The 23,823-nt window shown below is 44.6% G+C and overlaps 1 protein-coding gene across 5 annotated transcripts in view; it reads right to left on the bottom strand.

Annotated features, from left to right (window-relative positions):
* SLC20A2 (solute carrier family 20 member 2) overlaps positions 1 to 23,823 on the bottom strand; it is a 55,945-nt gene that overhangs the window by 19,896 nt on the left and 12,226 nt on the right. For 2 of the 5 annotated variants that reach the window (XM_040555461.1, XM_040555464.1), the window contains exons 1-7: positions 17,418 to 17,809; positions 10,795 to 11,345; positions 6,433 to 6,573; positions 5,126 to 5,211; positions 3,380 to 3,476; positions 1,287 to 1,403; positions 393 to 596 (exon numbers count right to left, since the gene is read on the bottom strand). In XM_040555461.1, coding sequence (XP_040411395.1) covers positions 393 to 596; positions 1,287 to 1,403; positions 3,380 to 3,476; positions 5,126 to 5,211; positions 6,433 to 6,573; positions 10,795 to 11,083 — 934 coding nt within the window. In that variant the 5' untranslated portion in view covers positions 11,084 to 11,345; positions 17,418 to 17,809. Of the gene's footprint in view, positions 1 to 392; positions 597 to 1,286; positions 1,404 to 3,379; positions 3,477 to 5,125; positions 5,212 to 6,432; positions 6,574 to 10,794; positions 11,346 to 17,417; positions 17,810 to 23,823 lie in introns of those variants that run through there. The other 3 variants (XM_040555462.1, XM_040555463.1, XM_040555460.1) reach the window with 2 other exon arrangements.

Raw genomic sequence — 23,823 nt, 5'->3', positions numbered from 1 at the left:
GAACACGCTGGTAATCTTTGTGGCTGAATTTAACCTTCATACATCAGCTGTTTGCGTTCTCTATACTTTTCCATTGCTTAAAAGGACAGAAGTACCATTAAGAATATCAAGTAAAGCAGAAAGGAAAGTAATTTCTGCTTTCAGCTGTTTATAAAATGCACATTCAGATGAAAAAAATGTAATTGTTTACAAGTCCTTTCTAGAAAATGTCACCTGTAAACAAGAATATTTCTCAACAAGTGGTGAAGAGGGATTAGAGATGGAAATTCCAAACACTAACTCACTACTTACTGTTTACTCACTACTCTGTTTACTACAGAGACCTACTTGCTGCAAGAAACCCTATCAAAACAAGGGGAAGATAAACCCTCTGCGTTGTCTTAGTTTCTTACCATATGGTACGCGTGGATGGTTTCCATTCGCAATAGTATCTGATGCCCCGGCAGCTTCTGTTGCTGAGCCAGTAAGAGGAATTGAGCTCTCATCAGATGTTTTGGCACCAGGAAGCTCTTTGAAGACTGGTGTTTCTTCATCTTGAATTTTATCAAGACTTTCATCTGATATCCTTGACAGTGCAGCATCTTTCTTTAACTGGCCTAAGGAAACAACAGGACTGTAATTTTAAACCTAACCTCTCTGTCTCGCTGCTTATGTTTCCAGTGTTTGCATCAATGGCATAGATCCATGTGGATACAATAGCTTGGCTTTGTTTCATACACATTTTTTATTTATTTCTAACACTTAACTTCACTAAATTCACCTGAGAAAATGCTAGAGCATCCTATAACTTCACCGACATAGGTACCTGAAGTAAAACACCAAGCTACTCATTTATTAATTAAATCTGAAACTTTTCTCTGCGTTTTTAATGCCGTGTTTGCTGAAAATAGCAAAGCAAACAAGCAAAACACTGCTAGGCTAAAAGCTGTGATCAGTTCAGCTTACTGTAAAGTTAAAGAAGTCACTTAAAGATAATCATTCTGCCAGGTTTCTCTGTTCAACATTTCCTTAGCAAAATATAAAACGGATTATATTCCAGGATTTATTTTCCTGTTTCTGCAAGACTGTGGAAGATCTAAGCACTGCAATGGATTGCCTAAAGAGGTTTTGAATTTCTTCCACTGCAGGTTTTTAGAAGCAGGTTACACAAACACATGAGGAACAGCTTCAGCACACCCTGCCTGTGGGTGGGGACTGGACTAGATGACCTCTCAAGGGCACTTCAGTTCCGAAATGAAATTTTCCACCATTCGACATCACCCGTGTTTCATCACACAGCTACTTACTTTCTATTTTTCTCTTCATCCAGGGACACACAAAAATCCAAACTAAGACAGCAAATACTAAGGATACGCCGATTGATATCAGAGCAATGGCCCACATTGGCAGTATCAGTCCTAGTACTGTGAAGACACAAATAAAACCCAAACAAACTGAATTAGCATGACTTAGTTATCTCAAGCAATGGAAGAGCAGTCACAGAAGCCCGTGTTCACCATCTATTCAAACTCAATATGAATGAGCTGCTCATTTTTAACATACATGTTAGAAACAGCAAGTATTCAAAAGGCCCAGGCCTCCAGGTCTCTGTGACCCCACTGTAACCCCATTTCCAAAACATCCACACCAGGGCTGCTGAAACAAGTTTGTCGGGACTGTATATACTAATGCATGTTAAACTGCGTTGCCCATTAGGGTAAGTGTTTTCCCGACCTTTGCTCTGGTCAATAAATCCTGCTGCTTAGCTTAATCTGAGCCATTATCTGCTTATGATAATAGCTTAATGTAGCACTTCAGAGCTGAGGTTTCAGCCCTGCTATGCGCAACCATGCAAACAACTTGTGCTCCTCTAAGCATTGCTTGGCTTCTGTTCCCCCAGCACATTTCCTTGCTTTTGTTCAATTAAACAGTGTGATCAGTCCCTAGATGAAGAAAGAGTTTGGACTCTGACTTTTCAGACCTGCCTGTGTGTGCCTATCTTGAAATCCATGTGGTTGACTCATACTTGTTACTAAACGTTGCCTGGACAGAAGCCTTGGAGAGTAAACATATATTGTAAACATATATTTCCTGTGTATCAAAAACAGAGTCCCACCTTCTCATTCACGCTCTTTAGAGACTGCTAAGCTGAAACAAAAGGGACATTAAGATTCTTATTTCTTTTATTTTGCTTAATGAGTCACTGCAGACTGCCTGACCTACTTCTGCAGTACAATTAGTCAGGAAATGTTGGTTATACAGCTGATTTACTGTGAAACATCTTGGATACCTAACCAATGAGGATTTTGACTTAAGAAAAAATCAGAGCTGAGTTATGCTTCCTTTAAAGAGGGAATTTTGCAAGCTTTTCATTCATTTCAGTGATGCTGTGCTATCAAGCAGAGTCTACAGAATGCATTTATTTAGTTCGTCAGGTTTTAGAGAAAATGGATTTCTATTCAAAAAAGGTCCCTTTCTAAACCTCTTTTTTTAATTCAGGGGATATATTCAGGAGTCTCCCTTCACTTGCATGATCATTCATGGCTCTGGGCAATAATCTCATCTAAAGATAACATTCAATGACCAGACTCTTCAATAAAGTAGTTGAGAGCATTGGACATCTTTTATTTTTCTGAACTCTCTTACTGCAAGTGTGTGTTTAAATACATGATGCTTAAATAAAGTAAAACACACAAATATAAATATATAAATGGAAATATAAGTATATAAATATAAATGCACATAAAAATATACAAATGTACAAAAATATGAATACAAATAAAGTTAGAGTCACAAAAATGATGCATCATTTCCTTCTACTGAGTCGCAATGAAAAAACACAGCACCCAAGAGAGAAGATGCATTAAATGCAGAAACAGGCTTGGGGCTTCTTATCATTGAAGGGAAATAAAGAAGTAAATTTAATTAATAGGAGCTGTGCCAGATTTGCCAGAACAGTGACTCTGTTGATTTCAGTGGAGTTACAGCATTAGATGTAGTGCATACAGCCTCCCTGACCGCTCTGAACCTTCCCTCCTTTCTGTATGTATCTGCAATACCACTGAGAACTCAAATACAACTATTTAAATTCAGATATATGAAGCCGAACTGGGAGCTCAATATTTCCCTTTCCACTAAAGAGGAATTTTTTCCTAGCAGTGCCTTGCCCCCCTAAACAGAGTGATCAAGAGGGAGTAACAAAAACTCATGCATGAATGGAAGCACATGCAAATAAATGGCTTACTCTTGCCCTCATTAACTCCTAACAAAGAAAAGAGCTGTGCAGCACTCACAGCTCTGTGACAGCACGCTGGTGGAGCATCGTTACACAAAACTAACACGACTCCGTGGCTGCAGGAAGCCTCCCTGCTAGGCCTCCCACGACAGACAGCTCACTCACCTGGTGCCCCCGTGTACATGATGGAAAACACATTAATAGCGATGGTAGCAGCATAGAACACTGGAAGTGCGCGGAGACCATTGGGCACGGGGTCTTCCTGCAGAGAAACCAGGAAAAAAAGGGAAACATTAGCTGGGTTTTCCACCAGATTAACGTCAGCATGAGCCAACGTGAGGAAAACACATGCTCCCAAAGCCAGTGCCAGGCAGGTGGAACCTTCAGAACGATGCTGAGGGAAGGATGTTGACCCGTGTGGTTACACCTGAACCCACAACGCTGGTCTTGGCCAGTGCCAGCAGTCTTGGGAAGCTCAACACTGGTCATGGGCATCATGGGTTATAGCTTTAGGTCTGCTGCAGACCTGCTGGCTTTAATTCTCACACCTGGGGGGGGCAAGCTTCTTTCTGTGCGTGTTTTCCTTCACAGGGTGCTGTTCTGGTTGCCACATCGAGCATTTTACCTGAACCTAGCACATGGCTGTGCCTCGCTGTCCGGCGCAGAGCTCAGAGGTGGGCACAGGAGGCAGGCGGCCACCATGGCCTCGTGCCTCTGCTGCTCACAAGCTGACGGCGCAGCGGAAACGCACCATGCAAAGCGTGGAAAAAGCCTTTGTGAAGAGAGAGCTTTGGCCCCTTGACAGGCTCCGTGTGGTTGGGAAGAGCCTGGCAAAACCAAGGGCTGGTTAGTCAGGTTTTGTTTCTTGCTGCCACGAGCAACAAAAGGCAGTGGAGAGCAGGGTGCAGTGGCCTCGCACCACTCTCCGCAGGGGCATGCGTACAAGGGCACATTCGTGTGATTTTGATGATTAATTTCCTAAGCTGTTAGGTTTTGAACGTAATAGAGGAACTTTTTTCCCTAGAATATCTCATCCTTCATGCAGCTTGAGTCATTTTAAATTCAAAGCTGTGTCCGTTCAGACTTATCATCTGCTTTTATCACTGACATTTATTTACATCAGAACTAAAGAACGATGAAGCTGGGGTTACAGGTGGTGTTATTTATAGCAAAAGAATTAATTCCTCATCTATTTAAGTTCCCTGTATAACCACTAACATAGTGTCCCTTATTTTAGGTCCTTGTCATGTGTTGTACCCCCCATTTTAGCATGCTGAATGGTGCGAGAGAAATAGAAAGAGCAAATAAAAGTACTCTGGTTTCCAGCCCTTGCAGGGTGGCAAGCAAATCGTCATCTACACTGGAGACAGACAGACTGATGCTACCTCAAAGTTGCCACTTCTGACTGAGGTCACTAAAACGCGTTAATTCAAATTTCTTGAGAATCTAGGAATACACAGATGCCCGTCTTCTAATATCTGATGCACTAGAAAACCAAAGCTTAGAATTTCTGTGAAATATTAATGAGAGTATCTCCCAGTGAGGACTATTCTTTTTAAATAACAGTTGGAATTGCTATCAGGAGGCTAAGTCAAGGCCAAGAGCTTTGTACTAATAAACCAGCATCTCAATGTATCATCTTTCAATGAAACATAATATACAATATCAATTAGCTTCTGATGCACTTGCATAGCACTTTCTAAACCTCAAATATGTGTTTTGTTACTTACTCTGAGCTTTTAGAATCGCTAAGAGCAAATATAGTTCCAACAGCTAGACAAAAAATGACAGGTCTCCTATCCAAAAAGCAAGCCACAGACTTTCAACCCAGTGGAAATGCCAGCACTCAAATGACAGGCTAGAACACAGTCTTCGTAACAAGCGTTCATTGTAACGGTGAGATTCATTTACCTTCTTTAAAATGAAGAATCTAATCAGCACAAAGAGTACTCCAGACATCAAGCCAGACAACAGTGGGGAAATAAACCAAGAGGCAACTGTGTTGAAAAAAAGAAAGAAAAGAACATGAAATATATAACATACTTGCACAATAGTTAAGCAGCTAGTGGTCAGTGAGCAATGCATTCAGAATGGTTCTTGTACTGTACATCTGGAAAGAATATTCCAGATATTTACTTATAACTGGTGCAGCTCAATTACCACTGACACTCGTGAAAGCTAAAGTAATGCTTGGCACTATTAGAAACGTCAGCCAAAACATTTCCAGATAATTTTGCAAGTTTAGTTATCAAATTAATCAGGAAAACTTCTTCCTGGCTGATGCAGAGTAGACCAAGAGAACCCCTGTCATTTCCTAATCACCACGACTGTGAGTGGTGCAAGCAAGTGGGAATAACTGCATCTAGTAGGATGCCATGCTGCTCACAGGGTAAAAGTCTTGATTTCCAAAATGCCACAGAAGCATCCACTGCAGTGAACAATGTGCATAAATTTTTTTGCGGGCAAGATTTGCAAGTGTTCAGGACTGATTTAACTGAAGTGGGTGGCAAAACTCCCACTGATTTCAATAAAACAGGATTAGGGCAGCGCTCTGGAAATCCTACCCAGAGTGATTTATTGTTTGTGACACAGTTAACAGACTGATTCTGCTGTCATCTCAGACTTGCTACAAACTTTATTTTACTTTTGACAGATTTAAAAGAAAAAACGCCTTACTCTAGCTTCTCTAAAGCTCAACTCTATTTCCATGCCTTCAACCTCAAGTGCTTTTAATGCAGGGTTTAGGCTGCGTCTTGGGTTACAAGGCTTACAAAACACTACAGAAACCTCCTTCACATCCACGCTTGCCGATGCTGACCGTGGCAGTGGGAGGCTGTGATTTAAGCATGTGCCGCGCGCCCAGCTTTTGCCTCCCTGGAGCTGGTGGGTGGAGAAACATGACGGTGGGCATTCACATGATGGCTAGCGTCGCTCAGAGCGAGAACAGGGTGGTATGAGCTGCCACAAAAAGAACTGCAAGAGGAGTGTCATCTTGAAGCATGTCTGGGAGGCACAATGTCTCCTCTTCAGCTTACTGCTGGGGAAGCACAACTTGCGTTTTACCCCTTTCGTGGGTAAAATGCAAGTGCTGCAGCCCTTAGGTAGAAAATAATTTAAGAAGGGAGTGCTACCAGCACAGGGCACATTTCTGAGAAAGCTTCTGCAGTCAGTACACGCTGTTTGACATACCCTGCCGCATTAAAGGAAATGGCAATTACCAATCTTGACAAGCTGCATCCACTGGACTCCCTGTGTGCCAATTGCGACGAGGGAAAAGCCAATTGTAGCACCTACGATGCAATGGGTCCCCGATATTGGGAGTTTCAAGAAAGATGCGATCAGCTGCCAAACAGCAGAGCCTAGAAAGTGAAGGAGGGGGGAAAAAAACACAAGCTGTAAACAACAATAGTAACAGTAGTGTCACGCAGAAAATTCTTAGCCACGTACCCACGTTCTTTTACGAGCGCTGCCTACGCTCCACATGCACAATGGAGATCTCCCAAAGAGAGTTTTGTTCCTGCTCTGTCTCTAAAAGCAGACACTGTGACGGTCTAATAGCAGCTTTAAACACTCCATCTTCTTTGCAATTTTTTTTATTACTAAAGCACTTAACGCTGCACAACAGGTCTGCTCTTTTTTGAAGGCTTTCACTATTTTTCACTATTTAGCCCATCGGACTGAATATGCAAACAGCTCCCGGTTTCAAGCTTAGAAAGCTCATTAAGCTTAGAAAACCTCATTCTTGAGAGATGAACCTGGAAGCCTCCAAGAGATCAGTGTCAGAAGTGTCACAGTTTCACCGATGCACTACCCATGCTCCTGAATTCAGATGCTACAAGGAAAGGGCTCAAATCCTGGCTCCGGGAATATTTGGGCCTCTTCTCAGTGGTGCGTGGCCACTGTCCAGAGTCCTCTGCAGGAAAAACAGACTGAGGAGGGTGAGAGGATGCTCTCACCACCTTCATTTGCAGCACTGGACAACTCGGGCTGTGGAAAAAAAAGAACCCTAGCACCACAGAGCAGACCTTGTATTTTCAGTAGTTGGATCAGACAGACGGCTGTTGGACACCCAGCTCCACGTCAACCCAGTTTCACACTGAAGCATTAAATGTCCTAGAAGGACCCAGGTTCCCTGCTCCGCTCATGTGAGGAGACCAAAATCATTTTGGCGGTGACTCAGGGTTTCTGTTGATCTTGCCCAATATTAGAGAATTCTTAGTATCTCTTCTTGATCTTGAGACTTCATGGTCTTGAGAGGAAATCTTCGTGCGCTCAGAAGCTCTAACAGCAGCAATCAAACTGCAGTGAAAGATCCTGTAATTTCTGGCTCGTGTCACCAGTCCCAACAGACCTGCAGCAGACATGGGTGACAAAGCCAGGCCGCTGAACACACACTGTCACTCAAATCCCAGCCTTCATCCTCAGCTCTACCAGGAGAGGATGGCTTGAAGCTCTTGAAACAGAGCCTGGTTACATACCAGGGTACAAAAGCACCAGAAAAGAGCTGCGATGAGGTTTTGCAGCTCCACAAGACAGGCATCGAGAAGAGAGAGAGCAAGGAGCCAGTTCCTGATGCCTCCTGAAGCTGCACAATGTCCCTTGTGCAAGGAACTACGAGCGATGCCGGAGGGGAGGCATGGCAAGGGAGCAGCACTGGCAAGAGAGGCTGGTGAAGACAGATGGGAAGATACAGAGAAATGAAGAGAAGAATGCTAGGTATACCTATAAAAAAGATTCAGAGGCTGCTTTGTCACTTCAGACAAGCTGTTGTAAGGTCAGCTTTCCCCCTTACAAATACCGAACTGCTCAGCCTCGCCAGACCAACTTGCTGGCATCATATGCAGCTAGGTTTGGAAGTCAACCAGTTTGTAAAACTGCCCTCTCCTGGGGCACTGTCCCAAAACAACTGGTACTCCTATCACTATCGGAAACTCTAGATCAAACAAGGAACACCTGCTCTTTAATTTTTTGGCCTCTCTTCCCCCACGCTAAAATAAAAATAAGTACACTTTGAAACCTCTGACATGAACTTAAGAGACCAGCAAGTGGAAGTGAGGTGAAAGGGAAAACACATGGTAGCATCTGTAAAGAGCCAAGCGAACAAATAGATGTCAGCCGCAAATAGGTAATTACAAAAAAATCCTTTAAAAAAAATAAGGAAAATGCATCCAAGGCACAAAGTGCAAATGTGTGGAGAGGGGTGGCTTTTTTTTTTTTGGAGGGAAAAGAGGCAGTATGGAGCTATTTCTTACTTAATCAGCTTCATCTAGAACACAAACAGAAGGGAAAGTGGTGGAGGACTCACAGATGGTCTGAGGAGGACAAGGTGTGGTCTAAAGAAGTTTAAGTGAGAAAAAAAAAAAAAAAGAAATTAAGCTAGAGAAGAACTTTCCTCTGGGGCTGGAAATGCCCAAAGCCAGACACCTGAACTATCAACACCAGGCCTCAACTCATCCGCGGTGTAAAATGCATGCTCACAAGCTTTGCAAAGCCAGCCCAGAAGCCAGAAGGCTCGCTAGAGTTTGCCCTGGCCCACGACATAAATACTCCAGCACAGCAGCACCTTGAGAGCAAGAGTCCCCAGACTCCCAGCGCCCAACAAACGTTTCGGTAGGTTTCATTACAAAATGTTACGCTGCAAAATGTGGGCACAGGTTATGTCATCCCCAGACTATCCCATCACTCCCTGCTTCCTTCTCTCTTACAGGAGGTGTTTGCCCTGAAAATCACCACCTGCTGTTTGCTGCAAGCATCAGAATATCTTCCAGCAACATCTGGAAAGAGGACACTGCGGCTGCCGGACTCTTCCAGACTCATTTAAGCCTCATCAAAATTCAGAAGCTAACTCATGGAAACATGATCACGATGCATGAGAGAAAAGGGGAGGAGAAATGCAGAGGAAACAGAGAACAAGGAAAAGAAAACATACAGGAAGGCTCAGAGAAAACACAACAAAAACATCCAGAGAAAAGCTGGCAGTGGATTTGAGGGGAAAAAAACGGAACCTGCAGTTTGTAACTTGTGCTTAATTCAGAGATTTAAAATGTGGAATTTATTCCTAATGCCCCTACTGGAGGAAGGGAATGCAACTGGTCATGAAGTTCACACAGCCTTATGTAAATACACATGCAAATAAGTTGTTTTCTTTGAGCTTCTGGCCAGCTGCCTCCACAGGGGGGATGAGGGACGTAAAACTTTGCCCTGATGGGTTCAGGATGTCGTGAGGAGATACAGGAAAGGGAAAGGACCCTTCCTCCGCAGGGGATCGCAGGTGCTATAAAGGCAATGATGGTCAGAAGAGGCAGGGCACTTACGTTTCTGCAGGCATGCACCAGTTGGAAGTGATGGAGCTATCTCAGAAAGCACAGAGACTAACCACCCATCCCACAACTCAAGGGAAAGACCAACAGCCCGCAGCTGGCCCTGTGAGACGTCAAGGAAGGGGAGCCCAGGGGGAGCCCTGGGGTGCTGATGCTGCTTGGAGCCGCCTGCCCTGCGTGAGGAGCCTTCGGGGAGCAGCCACGGTGCCGGCAGCAACCTCCCCTCTCGGCTGGAGAAGGCAGGCAGCCTTGAGGAGGCTCGGGAGCAGCAAAGGCCAAAGGGGAGCCTCTCCCCTCTCACGCAGACAAAACCACCTCAGACTAACCCAGAAACCGGTGCTCAAAGCCCATCTTGATCCGTTACGGAGAAAATAAATAAATGAAGAAATGGGAAAGTGACCGCGTTCAGTTCAGCAGGTCTCTGCATGGATCCACCTATTTTGCCTGCAGGCTCTGCCTGAGGACTTTGGGGAGAGTGTTCGCTGCTCACTGCATCCTGCCCTTTAAAAGCAGGTCTGCTATTGATCCTTATGGGAGCTCTCCAAAAGCTCACAAAGCCCCTTGCACATAAACAAAGGAGAAATACCAAGGCTAAATGTTACTTACCTCAGAATATGCCATTTGTTCTAAACGGAGATTAATTTAACTGCAAACAAAGGTGCACAGAGTGGACCCGGAGGTACACAGAACTGCTGCTGGTTTGAGTCAGAGAAAGCAAAAATACCTTAAATGTGTGACCGTCTGCCCGTACTTCTCCTTTAAGTTTTGTCAGGGGCCAGGATTAAGCATATGATTAATTGCAATCACTCAGTTAGACAACCAGTTTAAGCAAATACTTTTGATTTCCGTAATTTTTTTAAACTATTTAGATAATTCCTTTTAGTACTTATTCATTGAAAACTGCTATTTCTCCAGGATCTTCTGTACTGTCGTAAAAAGGGTATGCTGATATATTTTCCATTTACAATAAAAATCTCCAACATCATTGTTTCAGTAGCCTAGGAATATACACATATATGATCCATTGCATTAAACATTTTTTTTCTATTAGTTAAATGGCTGAACAGCTGAAAAATATAACTACTTAGAAGTGCTTTAAAAAAAACAGGAGTCTAAAAAGGGAATACAGGCCCCTGTATTTGCACAAAAACAGACAGGCACATCCAAAAGATGGGAAGATTTAAACTTAATTAAAATATTCACAGTGAGCAGGATGACAAACACAGTGAATGTTACTTGGAATGGGAAAGCATTACTTACCAACCATAGCACTAACTTCTCCTGCCATCAGCAGCGGCACGGTGCTGTTGTACAGGTTAACATCGATTATACCTTTCCGGATCGTTTCTCCTACTTTTGCTCCCAGCAATACTGAGCCAGTGGTTTCAAAAACTGAAGCCAAAATGCAAGCCTGGCGCAAAGTCACTACACCAGAGCCCACGGCAGTTCCGAAAGAATTGGCAACATCATTTGCACCGACCGAAAATGCTAAAATAAAAGCAATGATAAAACCCACAATGACCATCCACAGGCAGTCATCCATTGCCATCTTTCCCCACAGCGTAGATCAGTTTCCCCTTTGCAAATAGTTAATAGTCAAGGCTGGAGGGCACCGTAACGGATTTGGAAAGCAGATTTCTTGTAAACAATGAGTTCTCTCTGGAAAGTGCTGGGTAGTGTTAGAATGTGAAGAAACTGCTAACTGCCGATTTTCACACTACTATAAATACTGTTCATTTGCCTGCTCTCGGTCAGCAGTGAAGCACATTCCATATTTTGCTCCCAAACTGGTACAGCAGCGATGACCTGTCCTGCAAAAGAAAGAAATAAAAGAGAATTAAAAAAAAAAAAGAGGGAGTTCTCGGCAGAGCCCGTCTCAGTGCGTGTTTTCAGTAGTAAACAGATATTTAAACCCACTAACGGGACCCTGCTTCGGCACGTGACTGTTCTAAATCATAAAGCAATTCGGAAAGGTTAAAATTAGGTCACCTCTAAAGCAACTCACTTCTTGCAGTATCACTGCTTGAGAAAATATTTTGGTCGCTTTGAAAGGATTTAGACAGGTTGGGGTTTTGTTCGTGTCGCATTCACCAGGCAGTGCGATAAGCCCTCTTTCTACGAGGAGGATTCATTTTGGCTCTTTGCACCAAGCGAGCATCGAGCATGTAGGACATACAGACTGCACCATGCAGCCCGACTCCCAGCCCATGTACATTGCTGTCATGTTTTGCCAGCTGCAGCCAGCGATGCACCCCTTTGAAAAACGATTTTATCTAGATGTCTGTCTACAGAACGCCACTCTGAAGAGCATTAATATTCATATATTGCTGTTATCGCATCCCAGGCAGCAAGAATACAATTCTCTTACAGCTTCTCGGTCACTGAAACAGCACAATGATCACAATATACCCACGTGTGCCTATAGATCTATGTAAGTCTAGAAAAAAAAGTGAATAAAAAGTTAAATCGTAGAATGGTTTGGGTTGGAAGGGGTCTTAAGAGTTCAAGCTTTCAGCTCTTTCCTATAGATAATTACCAATTACTACTAACAGGCACATTATACTCAAACCATTTTAATACATATCTTTTAATATTTTTTGATGGTTTCATTTTTACAATGTCCTTTGGAGCTATGTCTTAATTAGTCTTTAATTAGTTTAATCTGAAAGATGAGAGAGACCTTTACACCAAAAATGCACAGAGAGAAAAGGGCTTTAAAATATAAAAGCTTCACCAAACAAAAGTGCATATCTCTATCTCTAGGTCGACAAGAGCCATTAAGTATATTTATATAAACCGAATTTAAAAAAAAAAAAAACCCTTTTACATGATGCTATCACCTAGCTCTCTTTTACTGCTATGAAACAGAGGCAGTTAGAAACCAGATATACCATTTTCAAGAGTGTGTCAGCAAAAAAAACACTATTTCCTAGACTCGGCTCAGCCAGACAGTGTGAATCCTTCACATAGTTGTCCCCCCCAAGCTCTTTATCTTTATGTAGGCTGTCATGGACACAAAGCATCACTGAACCCGAGCTGGATCCTGCTAAATGGAGCGACCAAGGCTGCTAGAGGCTGGAAGAGCTGCCCCAAACACCCCTGGCCGACACAAATGCATCTGCCTCTTCCATGGGCTGCTGCTCTTCCCCTAGCAGCCACCACGAAGCTACCTCATGCCACCTTCTGCCTTCCCACCCACTCCGCGTGGCTCCAGAAAAGTGCCGTTTTGGAGGTGGTGAGGGGGCAAAGGAACATCCAGCAGCAAATTCCCAGCATCATAAGAAGCATTTCAGGAGACCTGGGGGCCGTCAGATGAAAAACACCGAGCCCAACACCTGTTCTCTCTCCTCAGTCTCATTTAACATAAACCCATTACCTACAGCTCAAACCAGGCTGAATTTCTTTTGATGACCCCAATGCAGTGTAGGTCTGTGGTAGGAAGGAGGAAGGGTCTCTGAAGAGGAAGTCCAAAATCTTGGACATAATGATGAAATGAAGAAAATTAAGAGAAATTGCATATTCCTGGATCCAGAGAACAACCAAGAGGGAAACATGCATTGATATTAAGTAATTGTTCCCTGGATAACCTGAAAGCTCACGTCAAGGATTGACATTTTATCCAAACGTACATGTCGAGGATAAAAGATTTCCCTCCTTTCTCCAGACTCCAAAGAGGCTGAGCGATTGTTGCTCCAGTCATTTCCAGATATGGAGCAGACATCAACCCCTGAACAACTTGCACTCTAAAATAACATCTTGGAAGGTCTTAACTGCTGAAAACATTTGTGTAAGGATTTTTATACTATGAGATAACATGAGAAAACGAAGCCCCAATGCATTTTTCATGTTTGAAGACTTGTTGCCCTTGTATAATTCATTAGTGCTCAGCCCTGTGAGTGTTTCGGACTGGGGAGAGACAGAGAAAGGCTAACAATATTTGGAAGAAGTAATTCTAGTTAGCGCTTGTCTGCCTGTGAAGGAAGCCAGAACTCGGACGCCAACGCCTGCCCCATACCCTATGAGCCTTTCCCAACCAGCCTAGCTCAGTGCACGGTGAGAGCCTTGTTACGTAGGTTGCTTCAGATGTAACCACAACAAAAAATGTGATTACTCAAGATAAAGTGTTGATGAAGCAGTGGCTTGAGTGTTTCAGACTTTGGCCCCATGTTTTCAGGTGATTGGGAAGGATTTCAATAGCCCAGCAGTGCAAGGACTGACTCACTGCTGCCTGGGTTGGGGACCATTGCTTTGAAATTCTCCACAAAGAGCGTGAGTGTGCAAGCCTAGGGAAAGAGAAACATTTTGCCTTACTCCGTTAAATTCATTCATTAAAAAAACTCTATGTATGTCATGTTTTTACTGGGAGATAAAGTGCTGGACCAGGCTCCTTCCTTGGTGATGGAGATTCATGACCAAATTTCTTACCCTTGGATTTGCACAGCAACTTGGCCAGGTTACCCTCTGTGCCTCCGTTTCCTCTCCAGAAAATGGGCAAACCTGCCTGAAATCCACACACACTGCGCTTACAAGAGCCCTGTTTCCTTCAGACCCGCAGGACGCAAGCAAATCCTTTCTCCCAGCAGATATGTCCTCTCCTCCACCTACCAAGCAAGCTACCGACGTGCTGCGGTGACCCGACCTCTTGGACGAGGGAAGACACGGGGGTTGTGACATTCCCCACCATAGCAGAGCTCACAGGACAGGGTTTGTCCGACCCGTCTCCTCCAGCTTCCCAAAGAAGCCACCAAGCCACAAGGCTGCCCTTACCAGCCTCCCCGAGGGAAGAGCTCCAGACAGCCCCTAAGAAACGGAGACTGGAAGCGTGCAGGCGTGGTCACGGGGGCCGAGGGAGCTCCTAAAACTCCTCTCGAAGGCCTAAGAGTCTCCCGAAGTGTGCTGGCAGGGCTCTCGGCACAGGGCTCGGAGAGGCAGCTCCACGATCTCCCTCCCTGACAGGGGATACGGGGAGGGAAGGATGCCTGCGGCACGGAGCCACCGCTCCTCCTGTCACGTTATGCAAGGTGACAGTTCAGCACTAGGAGGTCCAAAGAGGCCCTCTGCCAAAGACTCGACTCGTTTTCACCAGGGGCAGAACACGGCAGCACCTTGTCTTGAACACAACTAAAATCAAAGTGAAAAGAGGAAAGGGAATCAGCACGTTTGGGAACTAGCAGGCGGGCAGCACTTGGGTGGCTAGGTGTTACTACTTTCCACCTAAGCAGGAGATGTTAAACATTTAAAGAAAGAAACGGGGGGGGGGAAATAAAAAAAGGACGCATCTGCTCCACTGTGAAAGTTTTCAGAAATGCAAAATATCCTGCAAAGTAGGCCAGTGACTAAATACAGACTAAATCTTGTAGCGTGCTTCTTTCTGGAGCCCAAAATACATCTGGCATGCTCGGGCACGCTGAGCTATGCCCCTCATCACCTAATCTTACCCGCGAGCCTGCGGTATTTCATGTTGCCACTGGGACGAAAAAGAAACGGGGGAAAAAATGTCATGCAGAGGTGACTGACAGATCGCCGGCTCTTTGCACGAGAGCTGGAAGTCCGTAGCCTGTCGCATTCGCCTTGCGTTTCATCGACACGCCTCTGCGAATGCCAAACGTGATGAAAGTGCTAGGAAATCCTCTGCCTCACCTGCGGGGCCGGCAGTGCTCCCCCTCCGGATGCCAGGCCTCGCGGGAAGCGCTGCACCTACTGGGAGCTATATCGGCATTAAAGGCGAGGTTTTGAGCTAACACGGGTTTCTTAGGATCAATAATTGGCGTGGCGTACTCGGCTGGGTTGTGGGTTGAAGCTTTGGGCTCTTGAAGTGGATGTGGTAACTTACAGAACTCACACCTCGGTGAGGAAAACCTGATTTTTGGCAATGCTAAGCACGTCCCTGTGTCTCCCTGGCAGACGATCCAGACACCCCCCTGTGACTTCAGTTTGCTCCTAGCCGCACATCTTCTCAGGGCTGTGCCGACATGAGGCGCTACTCCTTCCTTCCCTGAGGGGGAGAGCAGAGCAGCAGGCAGGTGAGGAGCACCTCCGCTCATCCCGAGCGACAAGCAAGTCCGCAGGAAAGCGCCGGGAACCAGGAGATCATCTTAGGACATGTTTATATATGGGCATCCACCAAGGGAGCTATTCCGGAAACTATTCACAGCACACTTCTAAGCGTAGGCAAGATTTTAGTGAACAATTAACATGAAATTGGAAAGATAATGCTGTCAGCTCTTATTTCGTAGCTAGCTTGCTGCTGAAGAGCCACCTAACAACAGGGACGAACGATTAAATAAAAGCTCGGGACTAAGTTCAAAGTCTGAGGAAGCAATCTAAGTGCATTACCCACCGGCAATCCAACGGGGTGACATAGAGGGAGCAAACAGAGACCCGATAAGCGCCCTTTACTCTTCTCTCTGCTGAAAACCAGGGGAGAATCCCTTGCATTCACATGAAACATTAAAACACACATAACTCCCACTGCAAGCACCCCAGCACCTCTCCGAAGAGCCCCACGCTGGAGTTTAAAACTTCATCCTGCTGCAGACAGGACAGGGATTCAGCGAGTTTCCATTTTCAACCGTTGTTTTCTTTTTTTTTTTTTTTTTTGCTGTTGTTGCCCAAGTATGAGCAAAAAATCAAAAGACAGCAGCTAATTTGGCATTTCTAAAGATAACTATTACAACTACTCCACTTTGCATTATGACAAGAGGTATGGGGGAGGACGATCTCCTTTCCCCTGCAGTGCTCAAGGCAGCAGACATTTCATTACAGACACACTTAATTCGCACCGACAAGACCTTCACTTCCAGTTACCGGTGGCTGAAAAGTCTGTCTTAAATGCTTACCACACCGGAGCTTCCACGAGGTTATTCCACACCTCCCAAATTTTTGTACACTGTGCTTTACAGCAGACCCATTTGTCAGGCTTCCCACCTATGCATATAGGCACAGGAATCTTCTAAATTCTTAACAGCTCTGGCATTGCAGCTTGTTGGTACTAAATACAGCACTGTACAGAAATCAGACCTGGTTCATAAGCAGAGCTCCTGGCACAGTTTGCAGAAATAGTTCTTATCTTTTCTAGTTCCTGCTCGGGCCATAAGGCTCACAAAGTATCTGCTTGAAGCTACTAATATTACATCTACGATATGAAAGGTGGTACAATTCAAGTGGTTCAAGACGAAGAACATCCCTATATGGCTCTAAATTACATGCACAGGGCTTGTCACAAGGCCAAGCATGATGCAAGTTTAATACTCCAGGACACAAAAAGCACCCTCGACTTACTTTAAAAAATTAATTACCGCATACACAGAAGCAGTTTTTGTATCAATCAGTTCCTATTTTAACACGGCCGTGATGTGTTTGTGCATACTTGGCACTAGACTCGACATGGAAACAGCTCCGAAGTTCGCAGCTTTCCAGCGGCTCCTATCAAGTTTAACACTGCAGAGAGCGGCTGTCACCTTCAGCTCCCGAAATTTGCAGGGGATGCTTCGTTTTCCCAGTCCCTATCAACCTCTGTTCCCACCACTGAAAGGTCAAAAATGCAGATAAAATACTTAGAGTGAAATCGCGCTGCCGAAAACTTTCACTAAAAGCACAGACAGCAGTCATGCTAAAGCAGCAATTCTACAAACCAGCAAAGCGTGCTAGGTAAAGTATCAACAAGTACTTGTTGTTCATCTGCTGATAAATATCTTTTTCTCTAACTAAAGTACAGCTTTATCCTTCAGTGACTGAACAGAGTCCTTCTAAAATGCAAATGGTTTTTATGATTTCTAGGATCCATTCAGAAAAAAAAAAAAAAAAGTGAAAACAAGTGCTTGTGGCTATCAAAAACATATTTATATACAAGAAAGCCAAGCACAGAAATCTTTAGAACTCACCCAGAATCTAAAAGTTGTTTCAAGAGAAACAGGAGCTCGGTTCTTCCAGCGGCTTGCCTTCCTGATTGCAAATAGAGGCTGAAGTCTAAAATAGATAGCCTATCGCTCGGCACAGCCACATCTGAGCATGCAAACTTCCAGAGAGTATAAGGAGTGCTGCAACTTACGCGGGCAGTCCTCGGGTAAAACTCTCGCTGGCACACGGGAGCCCGCAAGACAACACCGAGAAGCATCAGCGTGAGTCCAGAGCTGCATGCGGGAGGTGGAAATCTGCCTCCTCTTAAGCAAGGAATTCTGCCGGGGGTGGGCACTGATAAAACACAACACTGCGTCACGGCTGCTCTCGTTAGGCAAACCAATCCAAGGAAGCTCATATTAAAAGCAACAAAATGCTCTCTCTCTGTCTCTTTTTTTTTTTTTTTTCCCCCCCAGGCACAGGCATAGACAAGAACAGGAATCTCATTTTTTTTTTACAACGAGCAGCAACCACTGGGTGTTTTGGCACGATCAGGTGAGCTCTGAGAAGCGCCAGCTCTCCTCGTTGCAAGCACACCAAACGTACAATTAATTCAAACGATTAAAGTGCATTTAGCAGGAAGGTATGCACATCCGATCTGGGAAAGATGTTGCATGCTCGTTACTTTACCCATGTCAGTAGAGGTCTCACAGGCTACGCAGACTGCAGAAAATTGAAGATGTGCATGAGTTTGGGCTGGAGTGATGCCTAAGCAAGCAACTTCACTTACAAAAGTTCAACCTAAATTGCCCAATCAAAATTCCTTGAACCACTTTCTTTTGAGTGGGAAGCATTTTTTTTTATGTGTGTCAAGGCAAAATTAATGTTTGCCTAAAAGCACCTACATTAAATACGTGCTTTAATACTAAAGGATACAATTAAAGCTTTTTATTCAGCAAAAATAAATTTAAATCAAAACTGCATTGTCATGGTTTTAAAATCTGATACATACACTTACTAGAGCAGGTTTCTGATTTATATATACATGGCTTTTCATATTTAACATTTTTACTGAAACTTTTAGGTTTTAGTCCATTCCGAGCCACTCAAAGCCATGGCACTGAATTCAAACATAAACTTAAATCAGTAAATTTGCAGTGTTCTCCACATTTCAGAAAAATCAAATCATTGATTTAAACTTGTAAACCTATTTTTCAAGTATGAATAAAGTCATAATATTACTTAACAAGGAGGTAAAGGATTTCTAAACTGGTTAAGCTCAGCTGCAGATCACATTCAGGGATAATTTGTTAAATCTGAGTCGTTTGTTAAATCTAAAGTCGTTTTATTTGTTAAGAAAACTCGCCTGGATTAGTAAACCTACATCATCTTCTACTGAGAATTAGGGCAAAACTCCAGCTAGAAATCTCTAATGCAGAAATGACATTAAGAATCCCCAATTAAAAAAAAAAAAAAAAAAAAAAAGGAAGATAAATATCAGGCCATGATTCTTTCTAAGAAATGCTGACTGTTTCCCGAAGGTCAACAATGGCCACAAAATGGAGCCCAAGGAGTTCCACACCAGCATGCAAAAGAACTTCTTCATGGTGAGGATGACAGAGCACTGGAAGAGGCTGTCCAAGGGAGGTTGTGGAGGCTCCTTCTCTGGAGATATTCAAGGCCCATCTGGACGCCTACCTGGGCAACCTGCTCTGGCAGGGGGTTGGACCCGATGATCTCTGGAGGTCCCTTCCAACCCCAACGATTCTGTGAACACCCATCTGCTATTAAGCTTGCCCTACAGTGAATAACTTTGTGCAAAGCTCAATCTCTGAAGCCCGGCTGTAGGCTCTCTCCTTGTTGCTCTGTAGCAGCTGGTGAACAGGCTCACCAGTTTTAGGAAAGTGAGAGAGGCTGGTGCTCTGGCACTGGTTTTCCCTTGTTCACAACAGGGAAATGTTCACACATTGATAATGAGTAGATTTACCTTTTCCTGCAGGTCTAACCACATCCTATTTTTTACAAGCAGTGCCAGTCAATTCAAGTGAGAGCAAACCTCATTGTAAACATGAAGTCAGCCTGTATTTATAGGTCTGGATTCCAGGGTTTTAAGGAAGTGAATAAACAAACACGGAGCACTTATTTAACTTTATAAAAGAACTCAAAATATTATTTCACATTCTGTTTATAGCTGACATGCTGTTGATGTCTGGCTTGGTAAAGCTTGAATGTGAACGGTCAGAAGCTCTGGACCCACCCTAGCTCTCCTCAAACTACCGCTCACCCAGCACAGAACATCTAGAAGCATGCAGATGCAGGTAGAAAGACTTTCCAGAGAGTAATCAATCCTTGGCTGGGCTATTTCATCCACTGCACAAGCCAGAAGCTGCCAGCCCACTCTGTGGGAACCATCTCGGACCCGAGCGGACAACAAAGTGGAACCATTTGGGTGCCGTTTCCCACGAGCCAGCCCGACCGCAGCGGTGGTTTCTTGTTGACCTAAACTTCAGAGCAGTAGCGAAGGATATAATAAACAGCACAGAAAAAAAGGAAATATCTTTCAAGTTTTTGTTCTGCTAAATCAGCACTGTGGACTTCAGGCACGGGAAAAGTCAACCCAAGATCGGTTGACCGATAAAAAAAGTTACAATTTGGGATACCACTAAAGAAACAGGGAAAGGAAAATTTATACGACCACAAAATGAATGAGGAGGATTGGCTTTTGGCAATGGTGGCACACCAGTTTGGTTCCCAACAAAACAAATATTTGTAGAAATGATAAATATTATATGTTACAATCTCAATCAGATATTATAATTTTTGTTCAATTGTAATTTACTCTGGAAAGTCTACAATTGAGAGATGCCTGGTTGATTCAACAAATCCAGTGTAGGCAGATTTACATTCTGCTTTAAATAAAGTAATAGGACATGCTGATTAAAGTAATCAATTTTAAAAACCCTTTGTTTTGCCTTTCCCCATCAGCTATTTCCTGAAAGATGCCCAGCTTCTCATTCATCAGTAACCACTAAATCAACATTAATTTGCAACTTCAGGCCACTGTCCTATTGAATGAAACTGGCTTTTTTTTTTTTGCCATTCAGATGGGAAGGCTACATATTTAAGCAATCATAGGTATTTTAAAATATATATGGCCTGAGCAGAAAATAATGAGGATTGACTGTGATTTTCTAGCATGAAAAACTGTAAGAATTGGACTCTGAATACCTGTAAACTGTGTTTGGTCAGAAACAGAGATGTAATAAAAATATCCAAAAAATGGACAACATTGTTCCACTCATACTCTGCCGACTGAAATAAGGTTACTGACCAGCACCGGGAGCTTTTGAAGTGTCTTTTGCATACCTACTGATACTCTGCAATCGGGAGCCACAAGCAGTTGGAACCAGGGACTTCTGGTTTCCTTGTGTTTGTGACCCTGGCCCTCCTGGGAACCAGCATCTCCTCTCAGTCTGCAAAGCCAGAAGAGCAAATGGATGGCCATAAACGAGAAATGACGGTGGGTGGCTCTGAACATCTCTTTGGCAGATATCGGACGTGGAGACACTCCTGAGCGAAGCCACAAGCACCGCTCGAACTGGAACGAGCCTGCTCCGATCAACATCTGCACATCTGCTTTTGCACGTTGGGTGGCAAGCTCCAACACATTGCTATCTCTTGGGATAATTTCCAAACAGAAAGAGACATCTCTGTATTTCACCGCGAGGTAAACAATCTCAGGGACCATCTGGAAAGCCTGATATTGTAGATATAAAAATTAAAAAGCTGCTGACCATCAGGGATGGACTGACACCTCCGCTCTGAGGAAGCAAAAAATTTGGGTGGGCTTTCTCATGGCTCTGAACTCTGCCACACTGTCCCGCAAACCTTTTTTTTCCAGCAGGCCCTTGGGCTCCCAGAGTGGACAGGCCACCCCAAGGAGGAGACATCTGTTACCAATGGTCAGGGTGAGCTTGCTGTACTTACATGAACAGGCAAGAAGAGCTGCCGTAGCGCAGAGCGTGACTCTGCTCGAAGCCACGCTTCGTCTTTTGAGCGAGCGAGCCCTGGGAAAATGGAAAGGAGGAAGCCACAACTGGAACTGCTGGAGGCCAAGCCTGGCACAGAAGAAGACAGAGGCTCCGGATGCTGCGTGGGCTGGGAGAGAGAGGCTGTCTCCAGCCCCTGCCACAGCACAAGCCTGAGCTGAGCCAGGAGGAGTTCAAAGGCAGCAAACCCATTCTGGAGAAGCAAGGCTTTGGCCAACACTGATTCAAGCACTGCCCCCGTTAATGCCGGGAACAGGACTTGTGTTGGCCCAGCTCTGGCTGATTCACCAGCCTGGGCTTCCTACATGCACGCTAAGCACCAGGGAATGGGTGATCTGCTCCCTGGGCTTTATTAGCCACCTCCACTCCTCAGTGCCCATCTCTGAAGTATCTAACGTGGGCAAGGCGCTTCCAAACACCCTGGCTGCTGCTGACAACTCCAGCAGCATTATTCGGAACTAATGATGGAGCTTCGCTGACTGAATGCAGAGCACAACTGCCTCTGAAACACTCGTGGCAATTTGGAAACCCAGTCAGCGTTTTGCAAATTCAGAGGTTTATGCAAAGATCCCCTTGGTATAAAGCCAGAATGAAGTTGCCAGAAATCAACAATGGGAGTTTTCAGATAAAGGAAATTTGACACCTCGAGCCCCAAACTGCCTGCCGTTCTCATTTCGTGTGGGGTGTCAGAAGATGACTGCTGTGAAATCCTTCCCCATTGAGCTACTAGAGAGCCCTGGGGCTCCCCTGACCCAGCGACCCTTTCTCTTAAGAGGGAGCTGGAGTAAGTGAATAGTTACCGACACGTCAAACCCTCCTGGCTGGCCTGCAATGGCATCCTCCAAAATCAGCGTGTCCACCATGACAAACCAGGCACTGCTGAAAGACGCTAGCTGACTGCCAAAAGGAGGAAAGAAACAGCCATATAAACATAGAGAGGAGGGATGGAGACCCTCAGAGTTATGCGGTAGATCAGGACAATACCTTCTGCCTTTTTTTCCTAGGAGTGTTGCAGTAATAAAGATATAAAGGTGGAAACACCAATGAAGCACCAACTGAAATCTGTGGTCACGGCTTTATTTTATTGGAATAGGAGCCAAATATTACCCCTAGGAACCTGGTGATGACACACGCAGGGCCCAATATTGTCTGGAGACAGGTCCAAGCCACAAATAGGACTTCTGTCACCAGAGACAGCTCCCTCCTCACACTGCCTAGCACATCCTGACCACACGAGGAACAGCACCTGGCACCCAATAGGTTTCTTTCCCCCCAAAGCTCAATAGCAGCTCCTGTGCTAGAGCTAGCACTGAAAACCTCATAAAAGGCTGACCTACAGGCCAGATTAATATAACAGGTTGGTCACAGACCTTGTATCAAGAACTCTCCCTCAGATGAAAGACTGCTTGTGGAGAGATAGCTCCGTGTTTTATCTGGGGTTTTTCTAACCTGGGAGCAAGCCCTGGTAACATCAGCGTCTGTGTTTCAGGGGTCCAGTGCCCACGTCCTGGTGGAGCACATGGAGCATTCCTAGAGGCAGGGGCAGGATAACGGGACACGCTGCCTCCAGTGAACTGACGAATGTATTCTCCTCGGCAAGAGCTTGAACAGCTAGAATTTCTCTGCTTCCTGACGTAGCAGCTATAACGAGAAAAGAAAGTCATTAAGGTAGAAGATATTTCTCCAAGTACATGGCACCAGCTAACAGCACCAACGGTTGGTATGCCTCAGCCTCTTAAAAAGGTGTCTGTAGCTAAGCTGTGCTGGTGGTGATGATGCACTACAGAACCCCAATGGCTGCCCAGAGGAAGAAAGACAGCGTGGATGCTGCAGAGAGGTCAGAAACAGCAAAGGGGATCCTAGGAGGATCCTTCCCCTCCTCCTCCCTACCTTTCTGGGGAAGGGTGAAAATCAGAGCTGGCCGTGCTAGGATTCTGCTGCATTCACCACAGCTTGGACTGGGACTTCTCTACACCTGCCCGACATGAGGAACGTGTACCTTGGCACAGCCCTGCAAGTGTCCAAGGGAGAAAAGGACATAAAAAATAAATAAAATGAGGTCTATGGCAGCCAGGTATGATGACAACGCCAAACAAAGAGGGTCCTCTGGAGAAAAGGGGCAAGCGTGAAGCACGGTTCTTGTAGGATTTGGAAGGAACCACTGCCTCCTTTGTGGTACTGGCAAGGAAAAATGATTCACTGTTATCCACAAAACAAATGAGCAAGAGGATGAGCTTGTAAAGAACATCAAATGCTTACAAAAAAAGGTAGATAACATATTTTTTCTTTTAAAGCATTAAACAAAGAATCTATCATTAATAAATAACTGGTTGTTTCTGGTCACTGAGACCTTCAGCAGTCAGTCATTTCCTCTCGTATCTCTTCTACACAGAAATTAAAA

The sequence above is a fragment of the Cygnus olor genome, chromosome 4 (assembly GCF_009769625.2).
Source record: "Cygnus olor isolate bCygOlo1 chromosome 4, bCygOlo1.pri.v2, whole genome shotgun sequence".
Lineage (NCBI taxonomy): Eukaryota > Metazoa > Chordata > Aves > Anseriformes > Anatidae > Cygnus > Cygnus olor.
Note: the sequence above shows the minus strand (reverse complement) of the source record. Positions and strands in the feature narration are given on the sequence as shown.